Source organism: Phyllobates terribilis, unplaced genomic scaffold, assembly GCF_046119375.1.
Source record: "Phyllobates terribilis strain yellow unplaced genomic scaffold, ASM4611937v1 Scaffold_4__5_contigs__length_816908805, whole genome shotgun sequence".
NCBI lineage: Eukaryota > Metazoa > Chordata > Amphibia > Anura > Dendrobatidae > Phyllobates > Phyllobates terribilis.
This window is the reverse complement of record NW_027362764.1, coordinates 643,006,597-643,030,579: the sequence shown is the minus strand read 5'-3', so window position 1 is coordinate 643,030,579 and position 23,983 is coordinate 643,006,597. Positions and strand designations below refer to the sequence as shown.

The 23,983-nt window shown below is 44.8% G+C and overlaps 1 protein-coding gene across 2 annotated transcripts in view; it reads left to right on the top strand.

The window, feature by feature from the left end:
* Window positions 1–23,983, top strand: part of SULF1 (sulfatase 1) — a 157,711-nt gene that overhangs the window by 63,972 nt on the left and 69,756 nt on the right. For both annotated transcript variants that reach the window (XM_073679419.1, XM_073679420.1), the window contains exons 3-5: window positions 16,135–16,365; window positions 18,966–19,205; window positions 23,122–23,273. In XM_073679419.1, the coding sequence (XP_073535520.1) occupies window positions 16,206–16,365; window positions 18,966–19,205; window positions 23,122–23,273 (552 nt within the window). In that variant the 5' untranslated portion in view covers window positions 16,135–16,205. The remainder of the gene's footprint in view (window positions 1–16,134; window positions 16,366–18,965; window positions 19,206–23,121; window positions 23,274–23,983) is intronic.

Below are 23,983 nucleotides of genomic sequence, written 5' to 3'. Positions count from 1 at the left end.
CCCTCCTCCCCCCTGACAGGGACTTTTGCAAAGATTTATGACTCATACATGGAAAATTGACCTTTTTCTACATAAAGCTTAGAAGGACATATACCAGGATAAGGGACATATCTCAGGTTGGGAGGACCTTAGTCCAAATCTTGCACCAGGGCCCTTCAGACACTAGTTACGCCACTGGTGTCACATTATTTAATATACATGTTGTACAGTATAAAGAATAAAAAGCATGGATATGGCAAATGCAGGAGCCTCACTTAAGATAACTGTATGAGGTATAACAAATAAAATCAAATATTTGTGTCCCACATCATTAGGGGCACATCTGGTTTACATGTCTGTCTAATACATGTAGCCTAAGGCTATGTGCCCACGATGCAGAAATGCTCCGGATTTTTCCTGAGCCTTTCTGCATCTCCCTGGCAGAAAAAACACATGTGGATTTTACATCCGTTTTTCCTGCCAGGGACAAGCGGAAGTGAAGCGTTTTTCACATGCGGGTTGACGAGCGCTTTCCAAGCAATTTTAGCATCACTTGGAAAGTGCTTGACAGCTTGGTCACACTATATAAATCCATACAAACTGCATGGATTTATATAGTGTGACTGAAAGAATGGTAAAAAATAAATATTATACTTACCTTCTGATGGCCCCCGGTGTCCTTATCCGATCCGTCCTGGCTTGCCGGCAGCTCGCGGTGGTCTTAAAGGACCTGCCATGACGTAATTTAGCCATGTGACGGGTCACGCGGCCGCCGACGTCCGTGGTCGCGTGACCCGTCACATGACTAATTGACGTCATGGCAGGTCCTTTTAGACCATCGCGAGCTGGCGGCAAGCCAGGACAGATCGGATAAGGACACAGGGGGCGATCAGAAGGTGAGTATAATGTATATTTATTTTATTCTTTTTTTGGAAGGTACTATGGTACCCGGGTCTGGAGGAGAATCTCCTCTTCTCCAAACCCGGGTACCATCCGCACATTGAACCGCATGTGCATATGTAGTGATGCGGTCCAATGCAAGTCAATGGTGGCGAAAACGCAGCGATTCCACAAAATAATTGGTAGTGCTGCCAATTTTTCTGCAATGATAATCCGCAGCGGAAATTTCCGTAGCATGTGCACAGCACATGCGGATTATCATGGGGGAACATTGCAGACCTTCTACCAAGCGTTTTTTAGGCGTTTCTGCAGCGGAATTGCCGCTGCAGAAACGCTGAAAAAATGCATAGTGGGCACACAGCCTTAGGCTATGTGCACACAGCGCATTTTTTCATGCATTTTTGATGCGGTAAATCCACCCGGAATTGGCTCCAAAAACACATTGCAAACCTTATCCCAGCAGTTTCTATGAGATTTTGAAAGATCTGTGCACATGATCAGGATTTTTCCTTACATAATTTCATGTGCGTTAAAAGAAGCAGCATGTCCATTCTTTGTGCGTTTTTCCTGTACAATCCATTAGAAAAAGTGCATGGCAAATCCGCAGGCAAAAAAGCATCACACATGCATGAAAACTCATCAGAAATTGAATTTCCGCAGCATTTTTGCTGCCAAGAGATGCAGAACCCTGCAGAAACGCTGCAGAAATGTCTGCAAGCAACACATAGCCTAAAAGGTGACAAGCAGGAGGTTTATACCCAGTGCACTACAACAGTCCAGTTAATGAGTCCTCTTCTCAACCCCTGGTTCCGCATTTTCTCTCTTAGGCTGTGTGCCCACGATGCGTTTTTGGTGCGTATTTGCAGCGCGTAAACACTCCAGAAACATTGCATACCTTATCCCATGACTTCCTATGACATTCTGCAAGTTCTGTGCACATGGTCCATATTTTTTCCGCGCAGATTTTACTCGCAGAAAAAATACGGACATGACCAAGTCTTGTGCGTTTCTGCATGTGTGGCGCCCCTGCGGGTTCAGTCGCCACAGGGGTACTGCACCTCAGATAGAGGTGTGGTATCTCCTCTCCCCCAGGTAAGGATGGAGCATCACTCAGCACCCCACTTCACACTCAACACTACACCACTCCTGTCCTGTAGGGGGCTTAAATGCACCAGGGTGCTGCCCTGTCCCAGGATAGAGGAGAATGGGGGAACCAAAGATAGGGGGAACCAAGTAGTGGGTGAGGGTGGAGGAAACACTTATAGAAACATATAAAACAAACTGCCATCTTAAGTTCAAGGTCTTTGATTGTGGTCTTCTGTCAGGGTCCAGCAAGAGTCTGTAGCTGGCTGAAGATTCACGGTCCTCGTTCTCTGGCCTAGAGGCGAGGAGCGGGTCAGAGTTAACCAGTGTCTCTGCCCGGTCAGGGTCCTGTTCTAAGAAGGCCTTGGAGGGGAGTAGAGGAGATAGGCTCCACAGGCAAAAGGATCCCAGGGGGATACGGACGGACGGAGTGGAGTCGCCACCTGTATTCTTCACTCTGGTTTAGCCAGAGGGATTCCTGCTGCAAAAGGGGTGACCGGCCCCAGATATCCGCCTGTGTACTTCATGTCACTGTTTGAAACGCCCGGCGGCTTAGTGGATCCCAGGGAGGAACACAAGCGGGAGGAGATAAGAAGGAGAGGAACACACCAGCGGGGTCTTGGCAGGTGCTCTTGATCTACCTGGGAAGTGCTGAACCCCCCTTCCCGGTGGCCGCAGTACACAGTGTGTAGCAGAGAGAAGCTTTGCGGCTGAAAGTACATCTAAAGTGAGTAAAGACCCAGATGACTTCATTCACCGCCTCCGCATGTTTATTCCTGCATGGCACTGCACCCACCATTCCTCCATACAGTTCACCAAACACTGCCCTGAGGCCTACTCCGCCTGTGGGGAGTAGTACCAACCGAGCTGCCAGAACACCAGCCTCAGAGGACTGTCGCAGCACTGGTGGCCTTCACCAGAAACCACAGGTGGCGTAGTCGAACAACCACTCATCCCAAAAAGCCCATTTTTCAGGTGACAGCCCTGGGCACGGAACAAGCCAAGGCCACGACTGCATCCCCTCCGACATCTGCAAGGCCCGGCTCAGAGTACCCCACCGCTCAGGGAGGGCGAGTCACTCGCATGCTTATTTGCCTATACAATGCATTGGAAAAACGCATGGCAAATACGCATGCAAATACGCGTCAAACGCATGTAAATACCACATGCGTTTTTCTGCCAAGGAGATGCAGAAATTCTCAGGAAAATTTCTGCTTCATTTCTGCATCGTGGGCACTAAGCCTCTAAGGGGTTTTCCCCATGAACAAAAGTTGATTTTAATCAATAGATCTTGGAATAATAATAAGTTCCATAATTGGATGTGTTTAAATTAAATGTACCTGTGCTGAGATAATCTTATAAATGTTCCCCTGAGTAATGGCTGTGTCCGACTGTACAGGGACACTGTCAGGATCATACCACATCTCCTGGGCAGGGGAGGAAGCAAAAGAGTATACAGACATTATAGCCGGGATCACAGCTGATTCTTTCTTTGAGGTAAAACATTGTTTAAAAACAGAGAAATGTTTTACCTCACAAAAAGAATCAGTTATTATTATTCCAAAATCTATTGATTTAAAATCAACTTTCGTTCATGGGAAAGCCCCTTTAAGGGAACTAGTTTCCCAATATGGCCAGTACTTAGCTTTGCTGCTTGCTGATGCCTTGGAACTCCCGCCCGGGGCACTCTCTTCAACTCATATCCTCTGTTCCATCCTGGACCGTTCCCTCTCCGAGTTATAAACTCTGAGCCGTACTGCTAGGCGTCCTGTCTCAGGACCTGTCTCCGGTTGATCACTCTCTCCTTCCTTAACTCTGGATCTCGCTATCCACACATATCAGGAACACTCACGTCATGTGGCTCTGTTGACTAGTAGTAAGACCTTAGGTCTGCTTTTGGGACATGCTGGGCCCTATCTGACTTCCTGACAGAAAACTGTCTGTCCCTTCACCTTAGCCCCTCCCATTCTGGGCTAGTCTCAATCATTAATCCTAACCCTCTCTACTGTCGGTCAAACTACAACGCTGTCACTAATAACATATCATAATTTACATTATGCACCATAACAGTACTCTTGCCTTCAATGGGGAACATGACAGTATGTCCATCTCCTTACATGACGTGGAGGTGATGGGGTGTGTCAAAGTACAGTGTGTAGCTGTGGCTACGGGGACTCCGGCTCCTATGCAGTAGCTATTGAAATTGTGAATGTAGTGGTAAGGGACTTGCATTGCCTGATATGGGGAGTGCTGTGATATAGGAAAAAGCACTAAGGGTTAAGACAAGAGGGGGAGGACAGTGGACATACGGGAACGGAGTATTAGGGTGTAGAATTTACAGAGGTGAGGGCTGGACCTAAAGTGGGGTTAACTCAGGGGCGGACACAGACTGTAGTGGGCCCCTGTGCAAGAAATTTTTTGGGCCCCCCCCCTGCCCTTCATAGGGCAACAAAGTTATGCAAACATAACCCCCCCATGTGCATCTCTCACCCCCCCCCCCCATGTGCAGCTCTGATTGCCCCGACTCCTAGTTAATTAATTGTATTTAAAAAAAAAAAAACTTGTTATACTTACCCCCATGCGATCCCTGCAGAATCCTGGCGCTCGTCAACGTCGCTGCCACCAGGTTCTCCTGACTTCCGGCCATGTGACGGCGCCGTCACATGACCGGAAGTCAGGGGAATCATGAAGGCGCTGCCGCAGCGGCGCTGCACTGCTACACAGAGGAAAGCAGCGCTGAGATGTCCCGGCGCTTATCGCTCAGCATGGGGCCGGGGGCCGGCTCCAGGTTTTTGTGGGCCCCGGGCGAAAGTCTCAGTGGGCCCCTTTAACACATACCACGATTCATGATGCACAGATACCGAAGAGAGATATATATAGTACAATGCAAAGATTTCACTTCTTACATTACATGAGTGATATCTATTGTAAATTCCACAATAGCTCAGAAACCAGCTAATCGCTCCATACAGGATACTGGCCCCCATATAACGCTCCATACAGGATACTGGCCCCCATATAACGCTCCATACAGGATACTGGCCCCCATATAACGCTCCATACAGGATACTGGCCCCCATATAACGCTCCATACAGGATACTGGCCCCCATAAAGAATACTGGCCCCCATAAAAACGCTCCATACAGGATACTGGCCCCCATATAACGCTCCATACAGGATACTGGCCCCCATATAACGCTCCATACAGGATACTGGCCCCCATATAACGCTATATACAGGATACTGGCCCCCATATAATGCTCCATACAGGATACTGGCCCCCATATAACGCTCCATACAGGATACTGGCCCCCATAAAGAATACTGGCCCCCATAAAACGCTCCATACAGGCTGTTCCCCACACATAATGCCCCACGCAGGCTGTCCCCCCCCCCCCATATAGGGTGTCACCCCCTCTTATAATGCCCCATGCAGGATGACACCCCCCTTCCTTATAATGCCCCATGCAGGATGTCACACCCCCCCTCCTTTATAATGCCCCATGCAGGATGTCACCCCCCCCCTCCCTTATAATGCCCCATGCAGGATGTCACACCCCCCCCCTCCCTTATAATGCCCCATGCAGGATGTCACACCCCCCCCTCCCTTATAATGCCCCATGCAGGATGTCTCACCCCCCCTCCCTTATAATGCCCCATGCAGGATGTCACCCCCCTCCCTTATAATGCCCCATGCAGGATGTCACACCCCCCCCTCCCTTATATTGCCCCATGCAGGATGTCACACCCCCCCTCCCTTATATTGCCCCATGCAGGATGTCACACCCCCCCTCCCTTATATTGCCCCATGCAGGATGTCACACCCCCCCTCCCTTATATTGCCCCATGCAGGATGTCACACCCCCCCTCCCTTATATTGCCCCATGCAGGATGTCACACCCCCCCTCCCTTATATTGCCCCATGCAGGATGTCACCCCCCCCCTCCCTTATAATGCCCCATGCAGGATGTCACCCCCCCTCCCTCATAATGCCCCATGCAGGATGTCACACCCCCCTCCCTTATAATGCCCCATGCAGGATGTCACACCCCCCTCCCTTATAATGCCCCATGCAGGATGTCACACACACACCCCTCCCTTATACTGCCACAGGCCTCGATGCAATAAAAAAATAAAAATAATCAAATACTCCTCACGTCTCACCTGCTGCCGCTGCTCTGGACTCCAGCGTCGCCAGCCTCGTCCCGCTCTGCGCTGTGACTGCTCAGGAGAGAGCGCGGTGTAAAGACGTCACCGTGCAGCAGCCGCGAAGGATGCAGGAGCTGCTGCGGAGGCACAGGAAGAGGTAAGTATTGTGCCAGCTGCCGGGGCCCTGAGCAAGCGGGGGAGCGGGCGCTGGCACCGCTCTCGGGTCCCATAGCGCGCGGGGTGCCCGACGGTGAGGGCCCCCCGACTGCTCAGGGCCCCGGCATTTGCCTGGGTGCTGACGCCGGCCCTGCGGGGGCCCCCATGAGGAGACGCACAAGGGGGGGGGGCCCCAATGAATGGGCTGCAGGGGCGGTAGGTCCGCCCCTGGGTTAACTATTAATGGCATGGGGCAGGATGGTATGGGCGAGCACTGTGGCAGTATATGGAGCAGTAGGAGAAATATAGACCCTATGCTGGGAGTGTCGTGATGAGGGAAATGCGCTATGGATTAGGGCGGGAGGTGGGGCGGAAGAAAGACAAATGGGAATATGGGGGATTATAGTGTGTGAGATTTGTCCGCTAAAGGAAGGTGGGAAGTGACAATAGCATGAGAGATCTGGAAGGAATGTCATCAGGTTGGGTTATGTAATTATGGAAAAATATAGAAGAATGGAAAAAAATATATACAAATATGTATAAAAAAAAAAAAAAAAAAAAAAAAAAAGGGCTTCTTACCTCCCCAGGCCCTGTGGGGAAAGTGGAGTATAGCCTGTGGCTGGGGGGGGGGGGGGAGGGAGGTAAGTGTGTCTGGTGAAAAAGAAGTCTAGTTAGCAAATTAATTTCTCTGTTGAGTACCCTTGGGGCTTGGGGCTAGGTTTTGGATGGTGTGGATCCAGTAGGTTTCCTATTGTTCTAATACCTGAAATCGTAGTTGGGATACCGAGTTTTTGGCTTCAGTAAAGTGATGTGGTAGTGGGAGCCAGGTTTTTACCTCTTATGGCTAGCAATGCGGTCCCTCGCATTTTGGGTGGTTTCCCTGAAGTAGAAAAGGCCTCAAGCATTCGACAACATGGATGACAAAGTACCACTGTGACAGGCCGTTTTTATAAATGTATATACAGGGATAACAGAATGTAAAACTGCCCACTGGACTCAAACCCAGAATGAGCAAGAACTAAAGTAAAACTTACAACTCAGGCTATTTTTGATCTGAGAGTTGTCCATGAAAAAAAACAAAACTGACAGCAATTAGACCATTGTTGTTCAATAGGTCTGTACAGACAGATGAACATTATTATTTTTACGAACAGAATTTCCTTGTGAAAAAATTGCAGCATGGACTAGTCTTCTCCATATTTCGGATGAGACTGGCCTATTCAAGTTTATGAATTCTCAAAAAAAAATATATATATACCGGATCCCATATGGCTCATCTGTATATCATCTGATTTTGACAGATACATTGCAATTCTTTAACATAGGAAAACTGTATTTGTTCTTGTAAATTTTAATAACTGGTGATATGTAAAAAACAAATTGCATATGAATAACAATACAGGTAAAAAAAAAATTCTCTTTTTTTCTGGATGACAGATGCACAATTTTTTTTTTTTTTTTTTTTAGAGGCTTGTTTGAACTTAGCTTAAGGCCTCATTCACATGTTGAGTATTTGGTCAGTATTTTACATCAGTATTTGTAAGCCAAAACCAGGAGAGGGCGATAAATACCGAAGTGGTGACGTGTTTCTATTATACTTTTCCTCTGGTTGTGCCTCTCCTGATTCTGGCTTACAAATACTGATGGATAATACTGACCAAACACTGAACGTGTGAATGTGTCCTTAGGGCTCCATCAGTTTTTTTCGTGCAGCTTCTCCTATCAAACAGTCCGCGAAAAAACGGACAGCACACGGATCTCATTCGAGTGCTGTCCATTTTTTTTCTTTTTTTCAACCAAAAATTAGTTCAAATTTCGGGTGGTTCAAATTAGACATGTGAACCACCCGAAATATTATCATAGATATGAGTGCTAATTGTGAAAAACATGAATAAACTCGTAGATGAAAACTAATGTCTGAAAAAAGTCTTCCGCCACCCCTCAATCCCACCACCCCAACAAATGTATTAATCTGCCTTACTCCATTTTCAATAAACTGCTGTCCTTGGATCAGATTATATGCTCAAGGCCTTTAAATGTGCTAGGGAGATTTGGATGATAATCCCTTGAAGTGTCCAGTGTCTTTTCTGTCCTTTGCTTTCACGCACATGCCCTTCCTGAATTTTAGATGATTTGCAGTGACTGATGTAAGCAGACAAATGGCGCTTCATTAAAACTGCATTTTACTTTGGTGTTGTAGGCAAGACGCAATTTTGTTTTTCACTGCCTGACAGAAATCCCCCGCGCTGACTACACAGCCCCTTCCTCTCCCCAACGATGGATATTTCTCACTTAATTAGTTCCACTTGCTTGTCTGATTCAGGTTAATGTTGCATGTCTAAACACTGCTTTGCACAATGTCTCAGGTGCCAAACCGCTGATCCGGTAATATATTTGGGCTTGTTTCCTTTTTTTTTTTTTCTTTAAAGGAAGGGAGTCGAGTGTTCACCTGCTTCATTCAACCAAGGAAATCATCAGAACGATGTCAGGAACAATTCTAATTACTTTTAGTTAATATTTCATTGTACCTTCTTTTTGTTTGCTAAGTAGAAGCCTGTAGGAACATCTGCAGTGATTAGATTTCCTTGGCCCCTAGACCAGGGCTGGCTCCAGGTTTTTCTGGGCCCCGGGCGAAAGAGTCTCAGTGGGCCCCTTTAACGCATACCACGATTCATGATGCAGAGATACAGCGGAGAAATATATATATATATATATATATATATATATATATATATATATACAATGCAAAGATTTCACTTCTTACATTACATGAGTGATATCTATTGTAAATTCCACAATAGCTCAGAAACCGGTGAATCGCTCCACACAGAATACTGGCCCCCATATAAGGCTCCATACGGAATACTGGCCCTCATATAACGCTTCATACAGGATACTGGCCCCCATATAACGCTCCACACAGAATACTGGCCCCCATATAACGCTCCATACAGGATACTGGTCCCCTTATAAAGCTCCATACAGGATACTGGCCCCCATATAACGCTCCATACAGGATACTGGTCCCCTTATAAAACTCCATACAGGATACTGGCCCCCATATAACGCTCCATACAGGATACCGGTCCCCTTATAACGCTCCATACAGGATACCGGTCCCCTTATAACGCTCCATACAGGATACTGGCCCCCATATAATGCTGCATGCAGGCTGTTACCCCCCACATAATGCCCCATACAGGCCCCCCCCCCTTTTAATGCTCCATGCAGGCTGTTACCCCCCACATAATGCCCCATACAGGCTGCCCCCCCCTTATAATGCTCCATGCAGGCTGTTACCCCCCACATAATGCCCCATACAGGCCCCCCCCCTTTTAATGCTCCATGCAGGCTGTTACCCCCCACATAATGCCCCATACAGGCCCCCCCCTTATAATGCTCCATGCAGGCTGTTCCCCCCCACATAATGCACTATGCAGGCTGCCCCCCCTTTATAATGCCCCATGCAGGATGTCGTCCCCCCTTTATAATGCCCCATGCAGGATGCCCCCCCCTTCTCTTTATAATGCCCCATGCAGGCTGTCCCCCCCCTCCTCTATATAATGCCCCATGCAGGATGTCCCCCCCCCTTTATAATGCCCCATGCAGGATGCCCCCCCTTCTCTTTATAATGCCCCATGCAGGCTGTCCCCCCCCCTCTATATAATGCCCCATGCAGGATGTCCCCCCCCTCTATATAATGCCCCATGCAGGCTGTCCCCCCCCCTATATAATGCCCCATGCAGGCTGCCCCCCCCTCTATATAATGCCCCATGCAGGCTGCCCCCCCCTCTATATAATGCCCCATGCAGGATGTCCCCCCCTCTATATAATGCCCCATGCAGGATGTCCCCCCCTCTATATAATGCCCCATGCAGGCTGCCCCCCCCTCTATATAATGCCCCATGCAGGCTGCCCCCCCCTCTATATAATGCCCCATGCAGGCTGCCCCCCCCCTCTATATAATGCCCCATGCAGGATGTCCCCCCCCTCTATATACTGCCCCATGCCTCCATACATTAAAAAAAAAAAAACAAATACTCACCTCCCGTCTCCTCACCTGCTGCCGTTGCCCGCCGCTCGCTGCTCAGCTCCGAACTCCAGCGTTGTCGGCGTCTTCCCGTTCAGCGCTCCCTGTGACGGCTCAGGGGAGGGCGCGGTGAAAAGACGTCACCGCGCCCTCTGACCTGAGACGTCACAGGGAGCGCAGAGCAGGAAGACAGCTGATCTGCGGAGGCACGGGGAGAGGTAAGTATCCAGCTGCCGGGGCCCTGAGCAAGCGGCGGAGAAGGGCGGGCGCTGACACCGCTCTCCTCCGCCCATAGCCCAGCGGGGTGCGCGACCGCCAGTGGGCCCCTCTGCCTGCTCAGGGCCCCGGCATTTGCCCGGGTGCGCCGGGTGCTGACGCCGGCCCTGCCCTAGACTATGAGTTTTCTATCACTTCTGATTGTGTATCATCCTAAATGACAAGCACTAAAGAATGCTGAGAGTATAATGGGTCTGTATAAACAGCAGGGAGAAACGAGGATCATCCAAGGCTCAGTGGATTATGAATAGAGCCGAGCTTCTGCCAATGTTGATTGATGAGATGCAGCTCTTCCTACACTGCTAAACCTGATCATCAATACTGTCATTCATTGAAGCTTCCCGGCCTTTTAGGACGTGCAGAAAATGATGCAGCAGATGCTTGTTTGGTCTCTGTGTTATTGCAGTTTTAATCACTTTTAGGTCTCCTATGGACTATAGAGGCAGCAGTAGAGCCCCCGTAGGTCCTTACTTTAGAGATTTGGATGCTCTTCTGTGAGCAATGCTCAATAATGAGGTGACATAACGAGCGCTATACAGCAGCACATGGCTGCAAAGACTCCATGTGCCTCCATATGGGCAACTACTCCAAGTGCCAGTTCTTATACATTTTCCTGTCGGTCATATTCATATTAGGAGCCTTTTTTACTTGCCCCACATCTCTCTGGGAATTTATGAACTCCTCTATTCCCAGCTGTTATGCACAGGGATGTCTATAGGTCTGGGATATCTTGGGCCTCATCCAGATGTCAGTTTTTTGACGTGTGAAAAAACAGACTGAGTTTCACCAGTGATTTTAATCAGAGTTTGGTCAGATTTTGATCAGTTTTTTTTCACTGATGAGAAAAAAATATATATATATAATTTTCTCCACCTTCTCCTATCTGTCATTGAAAAATTGACAGCGTACGGATGACATGCGAATGCTGTCAGATTTTTTTCACTGACCCATACACTCGCATTGCAGATTTTGATACGACATCCGGATCAATATCGGACATGTCTCTAATTTTTCACAAACCTTTCGGTCCGATGAAAACATCTGACATGTGAACAAACCCATAGACTGTCACAGGTGCGAGCGCTATCCGTGAACAAAAAACAAACACAAAAACAAAGCACTGGTATGTGTGAATAAGGCCTTATTTCTACCACACCACAGACCGGCCGAAGAGGATCCCGGATATAAACTAATGCAGACACAATATCGTGCAGTTGTCAAATGCAACCAGCCATGGCATTATTTCTCTTTGCTAACTTATCCAGCGCTAAAGGAGTAAGGCAACGTTCCCAAAATGAGCTTTTGGTGCAGTTTTGATGTTGCAGAATATCTGCACCTATTATTTAAATTAGGTGACTTGTGTTTTTTTTTTTTTTTACATGCATTTTTATTGCGTTTTTGAATCGGTAATTTTTGTCTCTTTGCTTTTTATCATTCTTTAAAGGTGTATTCCCATCTCCAAGATCCTATCCCAATATGTAGTTGGTGTAATAATAATAATAGCAAATGGCTCCAATTAGAAATGTGGTATAGTTCTTCTGATCTGCTATGTCGCTTACCTCATGTAGGACATTGCAGTAGCTTAGGTATCCATGGTTACGATAACTCATATAGTGATAGTTAGTTAGCTAGACTGCTCTTAATGGTCGTAACCATGGATACCTAAGCTACTGCAATGTCCTACATGAGGAAAGACATAGCGAATCAGAACTACTATACCACATTTCTAATTAGAAGTATTTGCTATTACACCTGCTATGAGAAGACCTATTTAAATAAAGCTGGCTTGTTGTTTGAAACTTTCTCATATACTTTAGGTGCAGATTTCCGCTGAGGAAACGCACTAAAAACATTTGAGCATTTTTTATCTGCAGATTTTCCGCATCTGATGCAAGTCTGTGGGGGAAATCTGCACATAAAACTCAGCATACCCACAAGAGAAATTGTCATGCTGCGGATTTGACGCTTCCCCTGGGCCGTGGGGTACTCGGTAGCCGGGCCGGTCGATGCTGGGGGATGTCACAGTGGCAGTGACCCGGTCCGTGGCCCCGGGTTGTCAAATAAAGATTAAAGAAAAGGGGAATAAAGTTTTTAGGATAAATGTTCGTGACGCCACCTGTGGTATGCGGCTATATGGGGCCGCCGCTGCGGTGCAGATCCAGTGGAGCTGATGGTGACTCAGCAGAGTTGGTTCAGCTCTCCACAGGCAGAGCTAAGCTCCAGGGCGGTGTAGATGATTTTAGGAGGTAGATGTTGTTGGTGCGGTGTAGTGCAGGGCGGGTGACGCAGCAATTAGTCAAGGACACAGTGGGGTGCAGTCTTCAGGTTTTACTCAGTTGTTCAGTCCTCCAGGTTACAATGGCCAGGTTAAAACCGCCCCTCGTCATCCTGTGTCCTCCGGGGTAGTGATCCAGCAAACTCTCAGGTACCTCAGGAGCACTTGGACGGGACCCTGTTCTGTGTACCTCTCCCGGTCGTGTCATTTCGCCTGCTCTCACCCTCCTGCCCTGCGCCTCACACTCAGTGTCTCAAGCCAGTGGCCGCGGGCCTTGTCGGGCGACGTCTGGTCTGTACCCTTGGTCCTCTATGGCCACCTTTTCGGCGATTAAGTGTGGAGTGTGTCTGCAGCACCTGAAATGCTGCAGCCTCCGGTTTGCTAGCCGAGACCAGTCCCCTACTGCAGCCTGATCCCTCCAAGTCAGCGTGAATTCGGGCGCACGGGTGGCCTCACCATGCCCCTGGGATCCCCTCTGTCTCTCTGGAGCTCTCCTCACTGCTCCCGTCTTCTTTCCTTCTCCTGGGCCCCTCTGACTGGGCCCGACTGAACTCCCCTCCTGCTCCAAGCCCTGGAACAGGAGGCTGACTGAACTGCTCCCTTGAGCAGAACTCTATCTAGAACTTTCCATCCCTTCCTTTTATACTCCTACCCTCTGTGCTCCACTGAACTTCTTCCTCCACCCACCTCCTCTGCCTAGTTCCACCCTCCAGCTAGGGACCAGGGACTGTGCTCTCCCTTAGGAGCAATCTCGCCCTTCCCTACTGAAGTGGAGTGTATTGGATGTGAGTGTGTGGGTCCCGGGTAGTACTCCCTCCTTATCTGAGAGTGGAGTACCACACCTCTGGGTGAGATGCAGTACCTCTGTGGCAACTGGACCCGCAAGGGCGCCACAGATTTGAAACATTCACCGCAGGTCAGTTTACGCAGCGTAACTGTAAGACGTTACGTTTTTGACTCCACAGCTTCATAGGCGTATACGAGGCTGTGGAGTTTGGGTCAGGAGAGCTGCAATTGTTCCAGGCATTATGGTCTGTACTTGGACAATGAAATATGCCACACCACTAAGAAAAAAAAACAACCTTTTTTAAGCCTTTGAAGACCTGGACATTTTTTCATTTTATTCTTTTGTTGATAATGTCTGCGAAGCGCTCTGGCATAAATGGCGCTATATACCGTAAGTTAGTAAAATATTATTTTTTGAATTTTAGTTTTCATGGTGTTCAATATATGGCAAAAATGACCAGGCGATCTGATTCTCCAGATCAATATGTTTATAAGCATACCAAAACAGTAGTTGTGGGTTTTTTTTGTTTCTTTTATTTTACTGGCTAAAAAATTCAGAGCCATGTAAATTAGCAATGTATTTTGTTGCCATTTTCTGAAACCTCTAACTATTTTAAGGTGCGCATACACGTTAAGTATTTGTGTTTTAGTCACGTTTTTTTCTGCACAGTTCTGTCACAAAAACTGAAACTTTTCTTAGTACGGGCGAGGTGATTGGGATTCCTGAAGTCTCATGCACACGTTGCTTATTTTTTCCTTTGATGCAGTTTCATATCTGCAACATGTTAATTCAGCATTGAAAAGCGATGCTAAACCCATTCCAATGCATGGCAACAAATGCGCAAGTAAAAAATGCAAGTAAAAACTAGTGCATTTTACGCAGCATTTTTCATGCTAAAAGACACATTTTTGGTGCAGAAATGTCTGCAGCGAATACTTCATGTGTGCACATACCCACCTATATGGGCAGTAAAATAAGGGTAACGATTTGATTTGCTGCATACAATTTTAGTGTATATATGATATCTTGAATGCTTTTTTTCCCTTTTCTGCATTTAACAATCATTTTAAATATTCATAAATTGTACTTTTTCGGTCATGAGAATATCAAACATTTTTATTTAAAGAAAAAAATATTTTCTTTACTTTTGAAAGGGGTTTTTGCACTATATACTACAATACCGCAGTGTATAGTGAAATTGCTGTTCTATGAAGCAAGTGACGCCCGCGCAAGTGACGCCACTGCTCTCTACATGCCGGGTATTCAGACACCGCTCTGTTGCCGGATCGTTACTGCTGATCTGAGCTGACAACAGAGCGTGCGCTGTCATTGTGCACATCATGCTGGGACTAGACAAGCCCTTGAAAGCGGAGGTCACTGATGATGCTTTGTTTCTGGGATGGGGCAGCGACTGCGGCACCGACCTTTATGCCCTCTTATGACACTTTTTTTTAATATCCCAAGAGCCATAACTTTTTGATTTTTCTGTCAGTGTAGCCGCATGAGAGCTTGTTTTTTGCAGGACGAGTTGTACTTTTGACACCATTCATTCTACCATCTACGGTAGTTTACTGGCAAATTGTAAAAAAAAATTCCAAGTGTGTTGAAATTGCAAAAAATACAATTCCACAAATGTTGTTTTTTTTATTTTATTTACCATGTTCAATATATGGTAAAACTGACCTGGCAATATGATTCTCCAGGTCCGTGTCAGTATGTAGATACCAAACATGCATAGTTTATACATTTGTATTTAAGTGGTTAAAAAAAAATTGGAAATTTTGTAAAAAAAAATAACTAAAATATTTTGCTTTTGTTGCCATTTTCTGAGACCCATAACGTTTTCATTTTTTGGGATCTGGGGCTATGTGAGGACGTATTTTTTGTGCCCTGAGCTGATGATCTTATTGATACCATGTTGGAGTAGATATGATGTTTTGATTGAATCACTCATACAAGTCTATGGGTCCATGATAATCTTGGACAGCGCAGAGTCATTGCAATTCATGGGTTGTCCGTTTTTAGCATTGCAATAAGTAGGAGAATATTTGCATTTTTTCTTTTGTCATATTGTTGCAATGGGATGACTAGTGCTTTTTTTATCAACAGTGTTTCTACACATTATTAATTTTAAGTTATACTTTTTGCATCGGAGTAAATCACTAATCAAGCACTAATGGCAAATACAGACTCGCTGACTAAACACTGATGAATATGGGACTTTTTTAACATGCGTGAAAAAATATAAAAAGGACATTTCCATGAGTCCTAAAATGCATAGCTGTTGTGTTGTGTGTAACTCTGTATAGATTGTTTCCACCCTGGTACAAATCTTCATGTTTCACCTCCCATGGCTGATCCCATTCCCCCAACTAATCACTGGAGATAATTATTTATTAGCTTGACCTGGTGGGGATCATTTGTGTCACATCCTAATGCATGGAAATTTATGCTGGTTTAAATGGCATAAAAATTACTTTTTAATAATTCTGTTGCAGCTGCAAATTGTCTACAAACAGAAGAAGCCGTAGCATCGTCTGTTCACATTGCATCAACCTGCAGGTCTACAATGAAGTATTACTGCTTTGCACTCCTCATCGTGCTCCTGCCAGCAAGCTATTGTACGTCGGTGAAAGCACCTAAGTTTAGAGGACGGATCGCACCAGATAGGAGGAATATCAGGCCGAATATTATTCTTGTCCTCACAGATGACCAGGATGTGGAATTAGGTGAGCAGTCTTTATATATATTTTTAGATCTTTGCAAAACTTCTAGGCTAATCTGAATAGGGCTTGCAGAAATCCATTAACATAAATCAGAAATAACCCAATTTAGGAAGTATAGAACTAACTTCCAGTTAAACATATTGGGCATGGTATATGCTTAGTGGTGAAAGGACATCTGGCCCTTTCCTTTCTGTGATGTATGATTAATAATGACAAAATATAGGATGTCAAAAATATTCTGCTTTTAAGGGCTCGTACAAACAATTGTAAAAATCAGACATGTGCTAGCCGATTTTATCAGATAGCACTCAATCGGGGCACACTGTGCTGACACTCGGATCAGAGTTTGAGCAGAGTGTCATTAGCATAATTGACCCGATTCTCTTGGATGAGAGAATCTACGGCCATGTGACCCCAGCCTAAAGCAGAATATATCTGACCCCAAAACTCCCAAGAGCGTCTACAAAAGTGCACTCATACTATGGAGTCTTACTGCCTCTGTGCACTGCCATACTGCCTCTGTGCACTGCCATACTGCCTCTGTGCACTGCCATACTGCCTCTGTGCACTGCCATACTGCCTCTGTGCACTGCCATACTGCCTCTGTGCACTGCCATACTGCCTTTGTGCACTGCCATACTGCTTCCGTGCACTGCCATATTGCCTCTGTGCACTGCCATACTGCTTCCGTGCACTGCCATACTGCCTCTGTGCACTGCCATACTGCCTCTGTGCACTGCCATACTGCTTCCGTGCACTGCCATACTGCCTCTTTGACTCTATGCATGAGCCATAAAGCACACTCTGCGGCCAGTGTTCCCTTTGAGCCGAGCAATTTGGAAAGGAAAGAGTTAAAACAACACACTAATGAAGGAAATGAGCCAGATTAAAGATATACCTGGATGCACAGTATGTTGTGTGTGGGGTTTTTTTTTGTTTGTTTTTAACTCAATCATTCCCAAAGCGCACAGAATAGAGGGAACAATGCCTGAAAAATCACTAATAACATTTGAAAAACTCATGTTCATCTCAATAATAAAACTACTTTGCCGGTGACGTGATCAGTGCTTTGAGCTTTTTTTTGTTTTTTTACTACTTTGATTTTTGAAATAAGTGCTTGTCTCTTCTTTGTAGTGGATCATGAAGGAGTCCACTCGATACTAGAGAAAATTCGCCGCACACTCCAAATGTGAATGCAAGAACTTTTATTACTTAATTGCAAGCGCAGGTAGATGACAAAATTTGAAGTGATGGAGGCGACTTAATGTTTCGACCCGATCCTGGGTCTTGCTCACATACTCGCTCTTGTTATATGGAGATTTTTTTCATAAAATGTTTTCGATCCCTGCTGGGATGTGGTGTGGGAGTATCCCCTTATTTTGAGTGTCTTGAGCGCTCCTGCGCCTATGGTATGCGTGCCAGAGGCGCAGGAGCGCTCAACAAGACACTCAAACCAAGGGGATACTCTCACACCTCATTTCGATTTTGTCATCTACCTGCACTTGCAATTAAGTAATAAAAGTACTTGCATTCACCTTTGGAGTGTGGCCGAATTTTCTCTACTTGATGATCCAGGCGCTCCCCACTCCCTTCCTCCTGCACCTCGCCTCATTTGCTGTGTGCACACGGCACGCCAATTCTCCTCTACTCCACTCCATACTACGTACTGTCCAATCAAAAGGCAGCAAAAAAAAAACACTTCCAAATCTTTTTAAAACCACTTAAGGAAAAGAAAAGCTGAACCAAAAACTCCCCCAAAAAGAAGTGCTTCTGTAGTGGATTCCGCTTGAAAACTTTGTCGTTTTAGAATTTCTCAAAAAACTATGAGAAGCTAGCCTCATAGGTATAATATGTGGGATATGTGCTGTGTTTTAGGGCTCGTTCACACTGGCGAGTAGCATCCGATGATTCATGTGAGAGAGTCGGGTGCTAAATTCAAATGACCCTTGGCTCAAACTCTGCTGCGAGCGTGATCAAAGTAATTTTACTGTGATCCGATTCTCTTGCATGCGCGAATTGGATCACAGGTGCGGAGAAGATGGAGAACTTAATTTCTCCATTTTGTGAGTCGGTGTAAATTGGACTGCAATCAGATGACATCTGAGTGCAATCCGAGGTTTTGCACACACCTTTAAACTTGCTTAGATGCACACCGTCCAATATACGCTGCCAGTCACAACATGCAGCGATTTTTTTTATTTTTTATTTATTTTATTTATTTATTTTTTTTCTTCTTGCCGACTTTGCATGAGAAAATAAGTGCTAGTCGGCACTGCTCCATAGTATAACATTGGAGCGGTGCTGTCCGATGAAACTTCAGATAGCACTCGTCCGAGTTATTCGCTGGCTACTCGCCAGTGTGAACGAGCCCTTCTAATACAGCGCTATCCTTGACCATGGGATGTGGCTAGTATTGCAGCTCAGACTTGCAAATGGTGTATAAATACTTGACTAAGATGTAAGAGATCCAGTGTCCTCATTTTGCCTCGTTTGCTGAATGTATAGAACTTACTGCTTATAACGGGATGACTAAAAAAATTATATTAAGCTGCCTTACAAACATGTCTGTCTTGTACATTAGCAAAGAGTATTATTTATTTCAGGATCGTTGCAGGTGATGAACAAGACCAGAAAAATGATGGAAGAAGGAGGTGCACATTTCATCAATGCCTTTGTGACCACTCCGATGTGTTGTCCTTCGCGTTCGTCTATGTTAACTGGGAAATATGTCCACAACCACAACATTTATACAAACAACGAAAACTGCTCCTCTCCTTCCTGGCAAGCCATACATGAACCTCGCAGCTTTGCTGTGTATCTAAATAATACAGGATACAGAACGGGTAAGTACTGTCACTAACCTTATCTAATGGCTTTTAAGACACATGAATGCAGAATCCACTGTAGGGTGCAAACTAGTAAAAACCTATTAAGTAGAGATGAACGGATCTTTTGAAATTCGGCTTTGAGGAATTTTTTCCTAAAATTCGATTTGCTTCAAATAAATTCCAGCAATACTGGAAAGTTGGTAACTGCTCAGAAAATACAAGTGGGAGTGAGAGCGAACCCCACTGACTGTAAAAGCTTACATTCTACAGACAAGGAAGGAACCCACTGACCATAAGAGCTTACAAACTACAGGAGAGTGAGAGTGGGGACCCCGCTGACCTTATGAGTTTACACACCACAGGTGAGCGAGAGAGCGGAACCTGCTGACCATAAGAGCTTACACTTTACAGGAGAGAGAGAGAGGACCCCTCTGATGTTATAAGCTTACGCACTACAAAAGAGAGAGCCCTGTTGACCATAAGAGCTTACACACTACAAGAGAGAGAGCGAGGACCCTGCTGACCATAAGAGCTGACATTCTATAGAAGAGAGGACCCTACTGACCTTCTAAGATTACACACTACAGGAGAGTGAGAGTGGGGACCCCACTGACCATAAGAGCTTACACATCACAGGTGAGCGAGAGAGGGGACCCCGCTGACCTTATAAGCTTACGCACTACAAAAGGGAGAGAGAGAGATGACTCTGCTGACCATAAGAGCCTACACTCTACAGGAGAGAGAGGACCTCACTAACCATAAGAGCTTACACTCTACAGGAGAGAGAGGACCCCACTGACCATAAGAGCTTACACTCTACAGGAGAGAGAGGACCCTGCTGACCATAACAGCTTACACTCTACAGGAGAGAGAGGACCCCACTGACCATGAGAGCTTACACTCTACAGGAGAGAGAGGACCCCACTGACCATGAGAGCTTACACTCTACAGGAGAGAGAGGACCCCACTGACCATAAGAGCTTACAGTCTACAGGAGAGAGAGGACCCCACTGACCATGAGAGCTTACACTCTACAGGAGAGAGAGGACCCCACTGACCATAAGAGCTTACACTCTACAGGAGAGAGAGGACCCCGCTGACCATAAGAGCTTACACACTAGAGACGAGAGAGGACCCCACTGACCACAAAAGCTTACACACTACAAGAGAGGGAGTTGTTTTGTCTTTTTTGCAGACCAGAAATCATATCTCAAATGTGATTGAATTCGAGTGGAACCAGGTATTTTGGGAACTTCCACTCTAACTTACTCTTCTGCAGATCGATCCACTCATTTCTACTATTAAGGATCTTTGGAGATCATATTGGAGCACAGATGGATGTGATTTGAACCATAAATATATAATATGGTGATAAAACAGTTTTGTTGATTTGAGTCCACAATACTTAATAATCATCACTGCAGGTGTCTAAGAGAGAGCCCCTGTGGGGCCCCAGGTCAGACTGGCCTTCCTTTTCCCATGAGAGGTAAGTTGGGGGTTCTGCATGAACTTTAGACTGTGCTCTGTAATCACACGAGGCGGGAGAGCGGTGACTCAACATGGGGCCAGCACTGGATCAGGGACTTTCTATTTTTCATATGGGCCCTCTTCTCCTCTGTATATACCCATGAATGCAGTTCTATAGGGCTACTGCAAATATTATGAACTTTTTTGTCTAAACTGTGTTTCTAAAAAGCTTCATTTTTCATGCATTTTTATAAAAAATGAAAATAAACGTACCGCTAATTTACTTGCAGTTGTTGGTATTCATCGAGACATTTTGTGGACCTGCACAGCTTGCCAGCAAAATACTTTTCTCATTGTCTCAGTCTTGTCCTGAACTTTGAACCCATCACAGAGCTCCTATTCTTAAAGAGATAGCATTCATCAGAAAAATCTGCATTCTGTCACAGATGCATCAATGGTTCCCTTGGTACAATAATGCAATGGGCATTTAATAGGCTTCGAAGTATTTTCAGCGCTGAATAAAAACGGAAATTCCATGTTAATTGGAAAGAGATTTAGTGAAATTAATCCAGCCTGCATTATGATCATGTGCTATTCTTATTCTCTTTATTTTTATGGATTTTACCTAAAATATTTCCAGTAAATCAGGGATTAGTTTCTTTGTACCATTTTTTTCAAGTAGTTGAATATAATATATATATTTTTAAATGTAGTGGATCATATGAGAGCAGATTTAGAGCCTTTTTACAGGCTATGCAATGGTTAAAAGTGTTATCAAGATTTAAAGCGGTGCTATCCAGCATAAACATTTATGGCATGTGAATTAAATACATTTCTTTTCAATTGTGTCATGAAAGCAGCACTCGTAACCTAAGGACGCACCGAAAGTGAAAAAAGATGCCACAAAAATGCAGTGCTTGTAGTGCACGTACTATTTTCCTAAATTGACTGATGGCTAAAATAATGTTTAGGGGCGGCTTTTTTGCTTAAAAATATTTACAAAAAAAAAGAGAAAAAACACTTTTGGCATTATCATTTTTTTTTCCTTTGCATCGTGGAGAATAACAAAAGCTGGAATAACACACATCTGTTGTGGAACTTTTTTAATTCACTTTTTGGAATCACACATAGGCATGTTTACGAAAGAGCCGACAACTTTTATCTGCTTTGGCTGAAAAATGCAACTTAAATTTCATCCTAATTCCCTATCTATTTAATGCCATAATCTAAAAATTCCATATCCTTCCCTAGCTACATTATCGAACTACTTCTTCTCTTAGATTTTTTTTTCTACAACTTCCTTTTTGGTGACTCTTTGAGAATCACCAGTGCATGCTGTGTTACTCAAACAAAGCATCATCACAGGGCAGAGGCTGAGGTCACTGTCATAGCCTCTACCCCCTCCCTGAAATGAAACGTCATCAGTGATGCTCCCTTCAGGGGCTGGGCTAGTCCCTGCACCATGTACACAATGACAGTGCACTCTCTCGACGGCTCAGATCAGCAGTAACGAGCTGGCAACAAAGTGCACTGTCAGTGCGCATTGTCAAAATAACCAGCATGCAGAAACTGTCGAAGCCCACGCAAGGAACATCACTTGTGGGGGCAACGTTGGTCTATGCATGCCGGGTATTTTTACATCGCGCACGGTTCTCTGCAAGCCGGGTATTCGTCTCACAACACACACTAACAGTGCACATCGCATAGGGACTAGCTCAGCCCTTGAAATGAGCATCCCTTATGATGCTTCGTTTCAGGCAGAGGGCTTGGGCTCTGCCCCCTGATGACACTTCATTTGAGTATCCCAGCTTGCAATGGGATTCTCAAACAAAGTGTCATCAAAAAGAAGGTTGTAAAAAAAAAAAAAATAGAAAAGGAGTGTTATAGTGTAGTTAGGGAAGGATAGTGAATTTAATTCAAGTATATTAGAAAATAGTTTAGATTATGGCAATAAATAAATGGGTTTAGGATTTCGGACCACCCTTTATATCTGTGCTAGACATAAATGGATAAACTTCTGCAGCATTCTATTCATTTAAGCATTATTTCATTTTTTATTTTTTTATAAATACATTTGGCAGAAGGTGACCTCTATCAATCTGCTAAATGCATCAGATGATGCTAGGACTGATACAGCCACTGGCACATTACATAGTAAGTCTGGATCAGGAAATATTTGGCAAAATGAGGTATTTATTTTCTGATTTTCCAATGCCAAGTGGCAGAAATACAACTTGTATGGCATGCAGTGGGTAATTGGACTGTTGTTAGAATAAAAGTCATTGATGTGGAATTTGTATGTTCTAATTCTGACCTTTTTTGAATATATTTTATTACTATAACATGTGCACAGTTTCTTTTTTTTTTTTTATGGAAATCAAAAGTATACAGCAAAATGTGCATGAAGCCTCATGTGCTGAATTCTCATTGAGCATTTTTGATCTATTTTCTTTGTTTTATTTAGCATTTTTTGGAAAATACCTCAATGAGTACAATGGAAGCTATATACCCCCGGGCTGGAGAGAGTGGCTGGGACTGGTCAAGAACTCCAGATTTTATAACTACACAATATGCAGGAATGGATACAAAGAAAAACATGGATTTGATTATGAGAAGGTATTTTCTTTTCTTATTACTAGTCCTAACATTGAGTGTTGAGTGTTTCTGACTCCACTAAAGAAGCTCAGACGACAGTGTATTATTCCGTGGTGTTCCTGTAGGACACGCGCTCTGATACATGAATATCTACTTTTGCTTTCGTGACTATGTGATAAAATCCTGAAACAGTAAAAGTATGTCAGGAATTTACAAGTGGAAACTAGCGGCCTATAATTTAAATCTTCCAAATTTTCTTGTTTGAGTAGCTCTTTGAAGTAACCAATGAGTAATAATTTAATGATCACTATTAGTAATCTGCAACTTTATATTTTCATGAAAAAAATACTTTTCCATGTAGGTGAAGTATAGATGAGCAGCGTGCCCCAGACTATTTAACAAGGCAAACCCTCTATTGATATATTAATACCAGCCATGAACTATCTCGAAAACGAAGCCCACTTTTTCAGAAACCTTAATATGTAGTGGAAATAGAGCTGTTGATAGCTGTGCAATTATGCATAATAAGGATTTCTGATTATTTCAGTAGGAGGGTAATCACTGTTGATGTTACATGACACTGTAGATCTTAGATCTGTACTTCTCAAACTGTGAGGCAATGTAATTAGTGTCAATCCATTTTTGATGAAGAGCAGTTTAGTAGGCAGTGGTGAAAGAAGTGATCAGAAGCTGGACAGGCCTTTGTCTGGGAGCACCCATCTCGGATTTAC